The sequence below is a fragment of the Scyliorhinus torazame genome, chromosome 16 (assembly GCF_047496885.1).
Source record: "Scyliorhinus torazame isolate Kashiwa2021f chromosome 16, sScyTor2.1, whole genome shotgun sequence".
Classification (NCBI taxonomy): Eukaryota; Metazoa; Chordata; class Chondrichthyes; order Carcharhiniformes; family Scyliorhinidae; genus Scyliorhinus; species Scyliorhinus torazame.
In genome coordinates, this window is record NC_092722.1 from 50242550 (window position 1) to 50259553 (window position 17004).

General features: G+C 43.0%; 1 protein-coding gene across 1 annotated transcript in view; it reads left to right on the plus strand.

Moving 5' to 3' along the window:
* Positions 1-17004, plus strand: part of exosc10 (exosome component 10) — a 77151-nt gene that overhangs the window by 14103 nt on the left and 46044 nt on the right. The window contains exons 7-11 of the mRNA XM_072478471.1: positions 1738-1813; positions 2345-2455; positions 4875-5018; positions 7870-8060; positions 16204-16360. Of these exons, the coding sequence (XP_072334572.1) occupies positions 1738-1813; positions 2345-2455; positions 4875-5018; positions 7870-8060; positions 16204-16360 (679 nt within the window). The remainder of the gene's footprint in view (positions 1-1737; positions 1814-2344; positions 2456-4874; positions 5019-7869; positions 8061-16203; positions 16361-17004) is intronic.

Consider the following 17004-nt stretch of genomic DNA (forward strand, 5'->3'; position numbering starts at 1 on the left):
CCTACAGCAAGATCTGGACAGGTTGGGCGAGTGGGCAAACCAACAGCAGATGCAGTATAATTTGGATAAGTGTGAGATTATTCATTTTGGAAGCAAAAACAGGAAAGCAGATTACTACCTGAATGGTTGTAAATTGGGAGAGGGGAGTGTGCCGCGGGACCTGGGTGTCCTTGTGCACCATTCGCTGAAGGTAAGCATGCAGGTGCAGCAGACGGCAAAGAAGGCTAATGGTATGTTGGCCTTCATTGCAAGAGGTTTCGAGTATAGAAGCAGGGATGTGTTGCTGCAGTTGTACAGGGCCTTGGTGAGGCCACACCTGGAGTATTATGTGCAGTTTTGGTCTCCTTGTCTGAGGAAGGATGTTCTTGCTCTCAAGGGAGTGCAGCGAAGGTTTACCAGACTGATTCCAGGGATGGCGGGACTGTCATATGAGGAGAGATTGACTAGGTTGGGATTGTTCTCGCTGGAGTTCAGAAGAATGAGGGGGGATCTCATAGGGACTTATAAAATTCTAACGACTAGACCGGGTAGATGCAGGGAAGATGTTACCAATGATGGGTGTGTCCAGAACCAATGGTCACAGTCTGAGGATTCAGGGTAAACCATTTCAGACAGAGATGAGACATTTCTTGACCCAAAGAGTGGTGAGCCTGTGGAATTCATTCCCACAGGAAGTAGTTGATGCTAAAACTTTGGATTCCAGAGGCGGCTAGATATAGCACTTGGGGAGAATGGGATCAAAGGCTGTGGGGAGAAAGCAGGATTAGGCTATTGAGTTGGACGATCGGCCATGATCGTGATGAATGGCGGAGCAGGCTCGAAGAACCAAAAGGCCTCCTGCTCCTATCTTCTATGTATCTATGTAAACCTATAAAATCCGGCAGATAAAACCGTCATTAAAAAAAACCCATAAAAAGGGCGGCACAGTAGTTAGCAATGTTGCTTCACAGCACGAGGTTCGATTTCCGCTTGGGTCACTGTCTGTGTGGAGTCTGCACGTTCTCCACGTGTCTGCGTGGGTTTCCTCCGGGTGCTCCGGTTTCCCCCCACAAGTCCCAAAAGATGTGCTTGTTAGGTGAATTGGACATTCTGAATTCTCCCTCGGTGCACCTGAACAGGCGCAGGAATGTGGTGACTAGGGGATTTTCACAGTAACTTCATTGCAGTGTTGATGTAAGCCTACTTGTGACAATAATAAAGATACTTATTAATAAAGATTATTATAAAATTCTAACAGGACTAGCCAGGGTAGATGCAGGAAGGATGTTCTCGATGGTGGGGGAGTCCAGAACCAGTGAGTCACAGTCTTAAGGATCATGGGTAAGCCACTGAGGAGGAGAAATTTCACCCAGAGTGGTGAACCTGTGGAATTCTCCGCCACAAAGCAATTGGGGCCAAAACGTTGTTTGATTTCAAGAAGGAGTTAGATATAGTTCTTGAGCTAACGTGATCAAAGGAAATGGGAGGGGAACAGGTTACTGAGTTGAATGATCAGCCATGGTCATAACAAATGGCGGTGGAGCAGGCTCAAAGGGCCAAATGAACTACTCCGGCTCCTATTTTGTCGATGTATGGCACAGCTTGTCATGTGTAAGAAAAATGGATCAAAGGCAGACAAGTGGTCAGCAGAAAAAGGCAAAATGTTTCCTCCCACACATTGGGAGTAAGTGGCTTCTGCTACTCACTGGACCTCACTGGGTCTTAAGAGTTTCAATTTGTGTACTTCTATTTTTGCAGGTTTGCACATCCCTATCAATATGAGCTGAACCACTTTGAACCTTCAGAGTCTCTATTTGCCAAAACAGAGCCACAGGTCAGTGATGGAGATGTGGGCAAGCTAAGCATTGAATGTTGCATCTTTAAACTCTTGGGTCGTTTGAAGGGGATAATGCAAATGGAGCTAAGTTCAAAAATGGCAAGTGCACTGGGGATCCTTTACCTCAGGGAGAGGAAAGTCTAAGGTACCAGAGATACTCTCATATATCTGCAGGAATTTCTTCGCAGCTCTCAATTGTGAACTGGGGAGGCGCTCGGTGAGATAAGAGGAAACTTGAGAAGTAATGAATGTGAACCTAAAGTTTAAACAGCATACCGTTATTTATATAGCACCTATTTCCAATTCTTGACTTGAATTTGAGGTCTAGGGAGTCAATATGCAGTCTTCTAAGTTATAAAAGGTGAACTAACCTGCGAAAAACAGGAATATTGTACCCTCCTAATCATTTCCTCCAAAAAATAATGAAGACAGAAATCAGTGAAATCTACAAGTAACTTCAATGAAGCATTCTGGAACTTTGAAATGGTGTGAGTGCAAAACTCAGGTATGCTTTTTCGTCCTCTACAGATGTACAAACCTCTGTCCGAGACTAAATTTCACTTAATCACCACCTTTGATGAACTGGTGGAGCTGAATGAAAAGCTCTCAAAGTGTAAAGAATTTGCAGTGGATTTAGAGGTAAGAATAAACAATGAACTGATACATACATTTATTCGAATTGTCAAAACCTTTTCATTGCCTCCAGGACTTAACTGTTGCCGTTCACTCATTTTCAATTCTGAATGTGAATTTGGACACCACAGCTAAAATACATCTGCGAGTCAGTTTTCGGTTTAATTTATAATTTCTTCATAGAATCACTACATTTGGCCCATCGAGTCTGCACTAACCTTCTCTGAAAGAGTACCCTACCTAGGCCCGCCGCCCTGCCCTATCCCTATAACCCCACCTAATCTTTTTGGGCACTTCGGGATAATTTAGCATGACCAATCCACCTAACCTGGACATTTTCACATTGTGATTCTTCTAATACACCTTTACATCATTGTCACAGAAATGCTTTATTTTTGTGACCGCTTTTAGCTTGGCAGAGACAACTTTAGTTTACACTTAATAATATTGCATTCAAAATTCTGCCTCTAACTTAACTTGTAGTATTTTCCTTGCTATTTGAGTTTGCTTCCAAGCTGGCAGCTTTGAAGAGCCAGGCTTCAAAGAAAAATACGTTTGAATTGTTTGGTTATGTGCGTGACTGCCAATTCCTTTTGAAGCTTGCTGATAGTTATTCAAATTCATGAAAGCCCTGTAACTGTTCTGGAGATATTCAATTAACTGTGGCCGTTTAAATTGGAGAACCAGGCTGCAATCACAGAGACCAGTTAGACATGGCCACACTAGTTTTTAATATAAATTTAAACTACCCAATTATTTTTTTTCCCAATTAAGGGGCAATTTAGTGTGGCCAATCCACCTACCCAGCATATCTTTGGGTTGTGGGGTGCTGACACCGGGAGAATGCGCAAACTCCAAACAGACATTGACCCAGGCTGGGATCGAACCCGGGTCCTCAGCACCGTAGGCAGCATTGCTAACCACTGCGTCACTATGCCGCCAGACAAGACCACACTTGTAGTGGGTAAAATAATATGTACACATATATCCAAGTTCATTTCATTTTCATTCATTCACGGGATGTGGACATCACTGGCACGGTCAACATTTATTGCCCTCCCAGATGCAACCGAATGGATTGCTAGGCCTTTATAGAAGCATGTTAAGAGCTTGCCACAGTGGCCTGGTTCTGGAGTCACCTATAACTAAAATGGTAAAGGACAGCAGATTTCTTTCCCCAAAGTACATGGTGGATGGGATGGGATTTTACAACAATCTGTTGGGTTCACAGTCACCACTAAAGTGATACTAATTTTTTAAATCCAGATTTATTAGATACCCCCATTGTACCCCATGTGCACAATTATAAACTATTTAGCAAGCCATTTACTATTTGCCTTATTTTGTGAGGGCAGTATCGTTTTAACATCTGTAATTATGTTCCATTATATTACTACTATTTATTTATTTATTGCACAGTTGAAGTCTGTCATGAGGTCTGGAATTGTGATTGTCTCATGCCCTCAGAAGATGCTTACAATTCCACAGGCAAATGATTTATTAGCTAAAGAAAGATTTTCAGTGCAATGTTTGGGACATGCTGTCAAGCATAGCTATGGAGGCAGTGTCGATACTCTTAAGGCCTCTCCTCTTGGAGAGTGCTCATAAAATATCCAGGTTGAAACATCTGGAGGAAGGAGACGTAAAAAAGATGTACCAATTTTGCTTTCAAAACTTCAATAATGCCATTGTGGCAGTGTTACATAGCAACTCTCCACTTTTGCAAAAGAGAGTATTTTTTGCTAAATAGCAGTCATCTTGTGCTTCATTCAAAGCACAATTAGTCCTCTATTTCACTACAGACGCTCTCTCACAACAGCAACAATTTAAGTTTTTAAAGCAGAATAATGGGCAAAGCCACTGGGTGGTATGGCACTGAGCTTTAAAGGTTAGGTTTGTAATGCATGCTGTGTTAACTTAATATTCAATAGATCCAACGTTGCTATGTGCCCAAGTGTTACTGACAGGGGCAGGAAAATAATTGTCTAGATTGCCACTATTGGTTGTTATTCAATGTCTGCCCCCTTCCTCTTGTAAAGTGTCCATATATTTATTCCATGTTAGAATGTGATTGATTTCCATTTGAGTGATCCCTACAGCAGAATAACCTGTCAATGTTCACTGTCTAGGATCATCAATGAGTTTGAAGACTTAGTGTATTCCCTTAAATGTACAATTTTTATGCCACCAAAGAATTGGAAACCATTTTAAAGTCACAGATGTTATCCTTAAATATTATTTGAAATGTATATTTTAGAACAATATAATAGAGAACAAGTGCAAAGTTTTGCTGAATCATTCCAACTGACTGTTTTATGTATTCCCAAACCATCCACAGTAATTTAGCTTAGTATATGAAGGAGATTAAAACCAATTGTTGTATTATCAATTGATTAAAGCCAATATATGGTTAATTTACTTCCAGCACCATTCATACCGGAGTTTCCTGGGATTAACCTGTTTAATGCAGCTATCGACCAGGGAAGAGGATTTTGTTGTCGATACGCTTGAACTGCGCAGCGAAATGTACATTCTCAATGAAGTCTTCACTGATCCCTCCATTGTTAAGGTCAGCTTGGTGAATTTAGCTCCATTCTATTCCTCTGACTGGGCTGATTCATCTTCCTTCCACTCGTATGCCATCATTCGGCTGGCTGCACTATGAAATTTATGCCTTAAAGTTCTTTGACATTACTCTTCTGCTACCACTGTAAAAGCCTGAACAAAATTTAACCTTGTTGATTGTGTCTTTGGTAATCTTAATCCAACTTTTCTTTCCTGCTTGGTGTCCGCTTCACCCTCTGCAAAGATCTTGGTGCATTTTGTTCCATTGTGCTGTAGGTTTTCAGACCGTAAGATTACAGTCTTGGCTCATATCAAGACCAGCAAGACTCTAGTAGCATAAAACAAATCTTCTCAAAGTGGGAAAACAAGAGGAATAAACGCAGGTGCATGTCTGTTCTTCTTCAGATCAATGGTTATAATGACAGTTAACTGGCAACCAGTTCGGAAAACCTTGCCTGATGTCCAAAATCCTCCCAAAGATGGTCATCATGACTCATTTATATCCCTAAATCCTTTGCAAAGGGTCTCATTTGTAGATTATAGCCCCAAGTCCCAGACTCCCCAACTAGAGGAGTTAGATTATCTCTCCCATCCCTATCTTCTCCTGAATATCTTTTTTTTTTAAAAGCAATCAAGTCCCTCCCCCACCCTTGACCTTCTAAATTGCAGAGGATGCCATGCTAGTATGTAATCTCTCTTTGTAATTTAGCCTTTGTAGTCTAGCTATCATTCTGCTAAGCCTACGCTGAATTCCCTTAATTCCCTTCAAAGCCAATGTATACTTCCTAAGATGTGATGCCCAAGAATAACTGTGATCCAGGTAACCAGGACATTGTTTTGTAGGAGCATGACGTCTATTTTACCCCCCTGCCCCTTCCTCTAGATATAAAGGTCGGCATTCTGTTAGCCTTTTTAAAATTATCTTCTGTACCTGTTCATTGTATTTCAATGATCTGTGTACTTGCCCCCCCCCCCCCCCCCGCCTCCCCAAGTTTCTTTGGGGCACCCCTGTTTCCAGCATTTCACCATGTTGAAAGTACCTTGTTTTTATCCTTTCTCAGTCCAAGGTAGATCTTAATTGCCTGCATTGAAACCCATTTGCCATGGTATTGCACTTTCACTTAAGCAATCAATAACTCTTTCTAATTTCATGCTTCCGTCGACACTGAATACAATGACGCCTGTGTTTATGGCATGGACAAATTTGGTTATGTGGTTTTCTATCCACCTACTTTAGTCACACCTTCAATGTATTCAATCAGGTTAGTCAGACATGACCTACCATCCAAATCAAAATGTTTATTGGATGTTTGTAAAAAAACTAACTATTATATGGCTTCCAATTTATAATCAAAACGACTACAGTCGCAACCCCACCCTCTTCATGAGCTATGACAGCCATCTGATCATTTGGTACAACAGCTTTTGGCAGTAATAATAATCTTTATTGTCACAAGTAGGCTTACATTTAACACTGCAATGACATTGCTGTGAAAAGCCCCTAGTCGCCACATTCCGGCACCTGTACGGGTACACGGAGAATTCAGAATGTCCAAATTACCTAACCGCCCGTCTTTCGGGACTTGTGGGAGGAAACCGGAGGAAACCCACGCAGACAAAGGGAGAATGTGCAGACTCCGCCCAGACAGTGACCCGAGCCGGGAATCAAACCTGGGGCCCTGGCACTTTGAAGCAATAGTGCTAACCACTGTGCACAAGCCTGTTAACAAGCATGCTCTAAGCATCAGTACTAGTGATTAAAAACAATGACAAAGATCTCCTTTATAAACGGGATCATTACATAGAGGATGCATCTCAGAAATGGGTGACTATATGCATCATAAATCACGCAGTTGTGTGAGGAAAAAGATAAGCCATGAGTGGGTTTATTTTGGTTAAGTGGTTTCTGGTTCTTGCACATGGTGCAGTTCCTATATTTTTAACTAAATTGAAGTTAGTTGCTCGTTATTAAGTTTAAGGACAGGTTATCAATGAGATTGAATGGGAACCAGTGGAGTGAGTTTACAACTGACCTTGTGCCGACCAGCCTGCAGTGAATTTGTGGGGGGGGGGGGGGGGAATATTTAAGGGCAAAGATGATAAACCGGTGGGAGTGCATCTTGTACAAAATGAGTTAAATACTCCTATGCTTGGAAATGCAGATATTTTCCTGATGGTTCTGTGCGTTCTACTTCTCATGAAGTTGCTTAATGCAAAATTTCTGATAATTCATTATTGTAACAAATTCCTGCTTTGCATCATTTATTTTGCCTAATTCATTCTTTCATGAAAAAATCACTGTCTTATCAGGAGTGGATTGTAGATGATTAATCCACTTTGATGTCTGTCCTCTTGATTTGCTGGTGATCATATTAGTGGACTAGGTCATATTAATATTAGTGATGCATTAAGAACTGAATTAACATGCACTGTTGATGAAACTGATCCCTGAAGCGTCAATGGAATGGTCACACTTGATATGTTATCAGGTTCCGGATTGTGCTTCGAGCTAGGTTGCCCTATATTGGATATCATCGCTCGTTCTTTAATGAAATATATTAAAAGTGGACAGGAAAGCTGAGAGTTATTCCGTTCATTGCTTGATATTTCAGAGATGCAGTAATGTTCTAAGTTTTCAGGTGAAATCCGTGTTGATGGCAATTTCACAGGAAAAAGTGAATGCAAAATGCCACATTATCCTGTTGCCACATTTCTTCTGGTTACATTTATTGATGGGAGGGGGGAGGTGGCAGTTTCCCTCAAGTAATTTGTGGACAAATTAAAGATGGCTCAGGAGACACTCTTGTGTAGCTACTAAGCCTGGTTGTTGAAGTGACACCAATCTCTTTGTGTAGGTTTTCCATGGCGCGGACTCGGATGTTGAATGGTTACAGAGAGATTTAGGACTATACGTCGTCAACATGTTTGACACACACCAAGCCGCACGCATTCTCAACCTGGGGCGACATTCTCTGGATTACCTGTTGAAGCAGTACTGTGACGTGCAGGCTGATAAACGATACCAATTGGCCGATTGGAGAATGCGGTAAGAGATTTTGTACGTGCTCTTCTGACAATATGGAAACCAAGGCATAACAAAGTTAAATACTCTTGAGCACATGGCGGTGACTTTGGAAATTTGTAGTTGTCGTCTGCAGAAAATGCCATGTATTATTGAAGAAGAGTGCTCTGAAGAAGAGTCACACAGACACAACGTTAACTCTGTTTCTCCCTCCATAGGTGCTATCAGGCCTGCTGAGTTTTTCCAGCATTTTCTGTTTTTATTGTGCATGTAAATCTTTTAAGCTATGCTAAACATTGCAGTGTATAAAGCATTCAGTGGTCATTAATAATTTCACTATTTCCAGCACAATTTCTTGCAGTGATTTACATATATAAACTCTTGTGTACATTGATTAGAATAACACAGTGAAAAACGAAGAACTGTAGAGCACAGTGTTTAGTTGGGAACAAGCTTTTTATTTTTGTTGCTATTCTCACTGATCTAAGTATCTGTACATCATGACATCAGAAGGAAGAAAAGAATGAGACATGTTGTACGTGGATAAGATTGAGCCAGTACTGAAAGAGGAGTGATCCTGAAAAGCCTATGCCTATGGCATATGTGGTGGATGAGAAATTGTACGAAAAGAACTGATGAAAGAATGTATGCATTGGCAAGAAGCCTTATGAAAGGCTCAGGATTAAGTAAAATAAATTCAATCCATTTCTTCCCAATCTTGTACCCTCTGCAATCCCTTTGCAATCCAATAAATAACACACTAACAAAGAGCTTCCACTTGTAATTTTATTATTTTCTACCCCTTATTTTCTCCCCAGTCCTGAGAACAATCATTGTGTTCAAGTATACCGTACGAAGTCTTACAACACCAGGTTAAAGTCCAACAGGTTTGTTTCGATGTCACTAGCTTTCGGAGCGCTGCTCCTTCCTCAGGTTCGGAGCAGCGCTCCGAAAGCTAGTGACATCGAAACAAACCTGTTGGACTTTAACCTGGTGTTGTAAGACTTCGTACTGTGCTCACCCCAGTCCAACGCCGGCATCTCCACTTCAAGTATACCAGGGGCACTTCATTCCCTGCAGTGCATCTGAGCAACCTTAAAGTTTTTGAGCCCAAGTTGTCGGTCTTATGTTCTAATTCATAATTGGGAGCATCATAGCTGAACCCACTTAAATTCCCATCTGCTGGCCACACTTCCCAGGAAGATTTCTGGTAGATTTCTGCTTGTACTATTCCTTCGAAAGCTATGGTGCTAGTTCTACTGAATTAGCTGTTACCACTTAATGTACAAATTAGGAGCAGGAGTTTTGGACCCTCAATCCTGCTCTGCCATTCAGTAAGATCATGGCTGATCTGGTTGTGGTCTCAACTCCTCATTCCGCCCACCCCCAATTACTTGTGACTCCCTTGTTTGTCAAGAATCTATCTACCTCTGCCTCAAAAATATTCAATGACCCTGCCTCCAGGAAAGAGAGTTCCAAAGACACTCAACTGTCAAAGAAAACATTTCTTCACCTACAAACACATCTTTCGGGACCTGTGGGAGGAAACCGGAGCATTGGGACGAAACCCACGCAGACAAGGGGAGAACGTGCAGACAGTGACCCAAGCTGAGAATCGAATCCAGGTCCCTGTCACTGTGAAGCCACAGTGCTAACCACTGTGCTATCGTGCCGTCCACTTCCAGAAGGTATCTGACAAGGTGTCACATGAAAGATTACTATACAAAATAAGAGCTGGTGCTGTTGGGTGTAACATATTAGCATTGATAGAGGATTGGTTAGCTAACAGGACATAGGCATAAATGGGTCATTTTTGTGTTGGCAAGATGTGATGAGTGAAGTGGCACAAGGATCAGCGCTGGGGCCTGAACTATTTACAATTTATATCAATGACTTAAGTTAAAAAGAGGATATAAGGAGTTTGCAAAGGGGCATAGGTTAAGTGAATGTGTAAAAATTTGGCAAATGTGGGAAACTGAACTTGTCTACTTTGGGAGGAGGAATAGGGGGAAAGTATATTATTTAAATGGTAAAATTTAAATCCCCTCAAGTGCGTGTTCGCGCACTTGAGGGGATTGAAGGTGGGCGTGGCAATGTTCAGGAGACGCATCTTAGATCAGACTAGACTAAGGAAGGGATGGGTCGGGCAGGTATTTCATTCGGGGCTGGACTCTTAAGACTAGAGGGGTCACGATCCTGATTAATAAGCGAGTGTCATTCGAGGTGGGAAGAATAGTTGCGGATGTGAGAGGTCGGTATATCATGGTTGGTGGGAAGCTGGAAGGGCTGCTGGTGGTGCTCGTAAATGTCTATACACCAAACTGGGATGATGTGGAGTTTGTAAGAAGGATGTTGGGGAAGACCCTGGACTCGCCCAAGCTTTGACCCAAGGCTAGACCGGTTGAGCTCAAGGACAGGCAGGGTTCCAGCAATGGCAAAGGAGCTAAAGGGGTTTATGGAGCAGATGGAGGGGGTGGACCCATGGAGGTTTGGGCGGCCGAGAGTGAAGGAGTTCTCTTTCTACTCACACGTACATAAAGTGTTCCCAGATCGACTTTTTCATCTTGAACAGGGCTTTACTGACGGGGATAGTTGACACTGAGTACTCAGCGGTCACGGTCTCGAATCATGCCCCACGCTGGGTAGACTTACAGGTGAGCAAGGAGTGTGGCCAGTGCCCGCATTGGAGATTGGATGTTGGACTGTTAGCGGAAGATGAAGTGTGCGGGCGGGTGCGGAAATGCATCCAGAACTATCTGGAAGTTAATGACACGGGGGAAGTCTCGGCAGCAATGGTCTGGGAGGCGCTGAAGGCGGTGGTCAGAGGGGAGCTGATTTTGATACGGGCCCACAGGGAGAAGGTAGATAGCGCAGAGACGGATCGACTGATAGAGGAAATACTTCAGGTCGACAGGAGATATGCGGAGACTCCAGAGGTAGGGCTTTTAAGGGAACGCGGAGGCTACAGGCGGAGTTTGGCTTGCTAACTACAGGGAAGGCGTTGGAGCAGCTGAGGGTGGCGATATCTGAGTATGGAGAGAAGGCCAGCAGAATGCTTGCGCAGCAGCTCAGAAAGGGAGAGGCAGCTGAGGAGATTGGGAAAGTGAAGGACAGAGACAGGAACTTGGTCGGAGATTCAGCAGGGGTTAATAGGGCATTTAAGAAGTTTTATACCAGGCTATATGAGTCTGAGCCCCCAGCTGGGCTGGAAGGGATGAGGCAATTCTTAGGGGGGGCTGGAGTTCCCAAAGGTGGAGGAAGCGTTGGAGGCCCCGATACAGATTGAAGAAATAGCAGAAGAGCTGAAGGCCATGCGGTCGGGTAAAGCCCTGGGACCGGACAGGTACCCAGTGGAGTTTTATAAAAAGTTCTCTGGAATACTGGGTTCGCTGCTGCCCCGGGACCGGACAGGTACCCAGTGGAGTTTTATAAAAAGTTCTCTGGAATACTGGGTTCGCTGCTGATGAGGACATGTAATGAGGCAAGGGAGAGAGGGGTGCTTCCCCCGACGATGTCACAGGCCACGATCTCACTGATTTTGAAGCGGGAGAATGACCCGAAGCTATTCGGGTCACATAGGTCGATCTCCTTACTAAATGTTGACACCAAACTGTTGGCCAAAATCTTGTCCTCAAGGAAGATTGGGTTCCGGATGTGATTGGGGAGGACCAGACGGGATTTGTTAAGGGCAGGCAGTTGGCGTCCAACATTGGAAGACTGTTGAATGTGATCATGATGCCCCCAGAGGGTAGAGACATAATGGTAGTGGTTGCAATGGACGCAGAGAAGGCCTTTGACCGGGTGGAATGGACCTATCTGTGGGAGGTGCTGGAGCGGTTGGGGTTTGGACGGGGCTTCATCGACTGGGTTAGGCTGCTGAATCAGGCGCCTGTGGTGAGTGTGCGGACGAACAGGTTGACATTGGGCTATTTTAGGCTGCACCGGGAGACGAGGCAGGGATGCCCACTGCTGTTTGCACTGGCCACAGAGCTGCTGGCAATTGTGCCGAGAGCCTCAAGGGGATGGTTCGGGGGGGGGGGCTGGAACACAGAGTCTCGCTATACACCGATGACCTACATATTTCTGACCTACTAGAGGGGGTGGGAGAGATTGAGGAATCTAGGGGAATTTGGCCGGTTTTCGGGTTATAAATTGAACATGGAGAAAAGTGAGATGTTCGCGATCCAGGCAAGGGGGCAGGAGAGGCAACTGTGGGAGCTGCCGTTTAGAGTGTTAGGGAAAGCTTTCGGTATTTAGGCATCCAGGTGGCACGGGAATGGGAACGGCTACATAAGCTAAATTTGACCCGACTGGTGGACCAAATGAAGGAAGACTTCCGAAGACGGGACATGCTCCCGGTATCACTGGCTGGGAGGGTACAGACAGTGAAAATGACGGTACTCCCGAGATTCCTGTTTGTTTTTCAGTGCCTCTCCATCTTTATTCCACGGACCTTGTTTAAACGGGTAAACAAGGTGATCTCTGGCTTTGTGTGGGCGGGCAAGACCCCGTGAGTAAAAAAGGTGATGCTGGAGCGTAGCCAGGGGGAGGGCAGGTTGGTGCTGCCGAACTTTAGCAATTACTATTGGGCGGCAAATATAGCCATGATTAGGAAGTGGGTGGTGGGGGAGGGGTCGGTATGGGAGCGAGTAGAGGCGGCATCATGTAAGGGCATGGATTCGGGGGCATTGATAACGGCACCTCTGCCGTTCCCGCCGGCACGGTACTCCACCAGCCCCGTGGTGGTGGTGGCAGCCCTGATAGTCTGGGGGCAATGGAGGAAACGTGGGAGCAGAGAGAGCATCGGTTTGGTCTCAAATCTGCAATAATCAATGGTTTGCCCCGGGGAGGCTGGGTGGAGAGTTTCAGAGATGGAAAAGAGCAGGGATCGAGAGGATGGGAGATCTGTTCATAGAAGGGAGCTTTCCCAGCCTGGGGGAGTTGGAGGAGAAACTTGAATTGACGGGAGGGAATGAGTTTGGTACCTGCAGGCGTGGGACTTCCTACGCAGGCAGGTCTCAACCTCCCGCTCCTACCACCAAGGGGGATATAGGACAGAGTCGTTTCCAGAGTATGGGTGGGAGAGGGGAAGGTTTCAGACATATATATAGAACTCATGGGGTCAGAGGAAAGGCAGATTAAGGAGCTGAAACGCAAATGGGAAGAGGAGAGATAGAGGATGGTCTCTGGGCGGATGCATTGAGTAGAGTCAACGCATCCACATCATGCGCAAGGCTCAGCCTGATACAATTTAAGGTCGTTCACCGGGCACACATGACAGTGGCCCAGATGAGCAGGTTCTTTGGTGTAGAAGACAGGTGTGCAGGAGGACCAGCAAACCATGTCCATATGTTCGGGGCATGCCCGAAGCTTAGAGGATTCTAGCAGAGGTTTGCGGATGTCATGTCCAAGGTGTTAAAAACAAGGGTGGCACCGAGTCCAGAGGTGGCGATTTTCGGATTGTCGGAAGATCCGGGAATCCAAGAGGAGAAAGAAGCAGACATTCTGGCCTTTGCCTCCCTGGTAGCCCGGAGACGGATACTATTAGCTTGGAGGGACTCAAAGTCCCCGAAGTCAGAGACCTGGCTCACTGACATGGCTAGCTTTCTCTGTCTGGAGAAAATCAATTCGCCCTTAGAGGGTTAATGTCAGGGTTTGTCCGGAGGTGGCAGCCGTTCGTCGACTTCTTTAGAGAAAATTAACTGTCAGCAGAGAGGGTGGGGGGAGGGGGTTAGTTTAGATTAGTGTGTAAGGAAGGTGGGACCTGTGGGGGAAGAAGATGGCCTTTGCACTATGTTTATATTTGTATGTACACTGTTTCTTCTGTTGTTACAAAATCGCAAATACCTCAAAATGTTTTATTAAAAAAACTATAGAAATTCTTACTATTTGTTTTTATATTTCTAACTAGCTTTCTCCAATACTCTCTTTTTCCCTCCTTATTAATCTTTTAACCATTCTTTGCTGCTCTTTATATTCTGTCCAATCTTCTAACATTTTCCCTGTCTTTGCAGAATTAAATGCTTTTTCTTTCAATTTGATACTACCTTTAACTGCCATAGTTAGCCACAAATGGCGTGTCCTCCCCTTGGAGCCTTCCTTTCTCACTGAGCTTTCTGAAATTGTTATGGGCGAGGCATTTTCAGAACCCCAAAATGTATCATGGAGTTCAACCAACCTCTCCCTTTAATGGATTTCTTGCGTTTCCTAGCACATGGCTTTTTCCCTAGGTGTGGAATTACAATTATGGACACGTGGGTTTTTAAACACAAAACACTGTTTATTCCATGAACTCAACTTAACATCTTCAATAAACATTGGATCTCTTAACACCCCTTACTTCAAAGATAACTCAGAAAATATTGCAACAGTAAATAATTCCGTAAAATGTTCCTTCAAACTTCCAAAAGACTTAACACCTTTAAACAAAATCACATCAGGTTAAAGGCTTTACTTTAAATCACCCAAATGATCCAGAGATAGTCTTTCATGGCAGATATCACAACTCACTGCAAACCACAGACACACACCAGCTCTTTTTAAAACTGAAACTAAAAACCTGCAAGACGGCTGACCTAAAGTCCAGCTCCACCCACTCTCTGACATCACTGTTTTCTTAAAGGTACATTGCTTAAACATCCATGTCTTAAAGGTACCCTCACATGACAAAATATCGCCTTAAATGTCTGCCAATGCACCTCTACTGACTTATCCCTTAAGCTAATTTTCCAGTTCACTTTATCCAACTCTGCTCTCTCATGCCCGCATAATTGGCCTTATGTAAGTTTAAAACACTCATCTTAGAATCCACTCTTCTCTCCCTCAAATTGAACATGAAATCCAATCATATTATGATCATTGTATGAGGATGGATTTTTAAAAATATTTTGGGAGAATATTGTGATGTTTTGTAAAGAAGCTTGTGTAGCTGCGTATGTTTATAAATTATTTAATTAAATGATAACGGTTAACAGACAAGTTATCTGAGGGAGTTGAGAGATAAAAGGGATAAAGGTGCTAAATGCATGCATATGTAATAAGAAACCATGGTGAGGTGGATTTATAAGTTAATGAGTTAGAGTAAAACATTGTGTTGGGAGATGGCTAGGGGCTTGACTTTTCAGCGGTTAAATGTCAAAGGAGAGTAAGGATTTCTTACAACATACAAAAGGTTCATAGAAGAAAGTTAGTAAATTTTATTTGACCTGAAAGGGAAACCAGTAGAAAAACATGAAAGATCTTTATATTTTTGAAAAAGCTGAGTTCAGAGATGCTGAAGACAATGGAATCAAAGATGAATATAGAAAAGAATATTTAAGGGGAAATGGTGAGCTGATTTCTTTTTGGCTATGTGGGGAAGACGTCTTGAACAGTTGTGTGCTGAGAGAAGGTACAAAATCTGAAGCAGCCATCCAGAAACCAGAAAAGTTTAGCTTCAGAAAGCAGTGTTGTTTCTCAAATTTTGTTGGATTTCCACAGCAGAGTGGATGGAGAGCTTGAGAAGTTGTGTGCTATATCTTTACTATAGTGGCAGCAGTTTTGCCTTGGGTAATATTACTTGAATTTTGAGTTAAAAATCAACAAGGGAATGTTGCCAAGAAGGTGGTTACTTGTGTGTTCTGATCAAGTAGGGTCTTTTGGGGAGGTTTTGTAAAACTGTTTTAACTGTGTAACTTTAATCTTTAGTGCTTAAGTTTTCTTTTCTTCTTATTAATAACTCTGGTATTCATCCACAAAAGCTAGAATTTTTGTATGCATGTGCAAGTATTTTTCTAGATTTTCCCCAAATATTTTAACGGACTTATCTATTGATTTTGCTAATTTAGTTTGGAGTTCTAATGTTCTTGAAGATGGGTTGTATGTTATCTTAATTGTTGCCTACAGGATGAACTAATCCAGTAGATTACTGAATTTTCGTCAGGAGTAGTTTGATTTTTCCCTTCTCTTTCGGCCCACGCACGCTTGTGCGTGCTGAGTTCAGTTGTGGCTCCTAATTTGCCTCATTACTATTAAGGTTTGCTGCCTCAGGATGAGTGTAGCAATCAAAACTGGGACTTTTCTAATCTATGTACCTCCGTACTGTATTGCAAAACCCAACAATCCACTTCGCCATTGGGGTGCTTAGAGAAGTTTTTGTTTTAAAGCTTTTTAACTTCTCCATTTATAGACCATTGCCTAATGAGATGCTACGTTACGCCCAAGAAGACACCCACTACTTGCTGTACATCTATGACACGATGAAGAATCTATTATGGGAACAGGGCAATAAACAGGCGAATCTTGTTCAATTGGTATGGCAGAAGAGCAGGGATATCAGTCTTAAGGTAGGTTAAAACTGTGGCTAAATGACAGTGATGCCCCTCAATACCGTTTTAAAATTCATGAAAATGATGTGAATTAATAAAAACTTGGTGAGTAAAAATTTCTGTTTGCAAGATAATTCTATGTAGCAAAAGCCACTGCACTTTGGAATAATTCATTGTATGTAAAGCACTTTGGGCCATTTCTCTGAGGATTGAAGTGTTTTTTACAAGTCTGCCTTTTGGTGCTTTTCACATAAGTAGAACAAATAGGCACTGGATACATCTTAAATTCTTTCTGTGGTTTGATTTTTTAAGAGATTTGAACACTATAATTTAAAATAATAAACTGAATGGTGGGAATTGTTTGTCAGATTAATCTAAACTTCTATGGCACTTGGAGGGGTTCTTTTTACAGGAACAAGAATAAATAACTCAAAGACACTATTTCATGGAGTAAGTTTCATAGTATCGCAGATTGGGGATAGGTTCACACCTTTCCAAGTTTTTCCAGCATGAATTTGCACATTCTACATTCATGTTGGAGCTGTTTATATCCCATTAAACTATGCTCGTGTGACTGATGATTCATGTAATTTTGAACTCTTAATTTGAGAGTAAGTTTTGAATAGAGTCAGTCCTGTATAATTTGTGTTTGTTCTGAATTC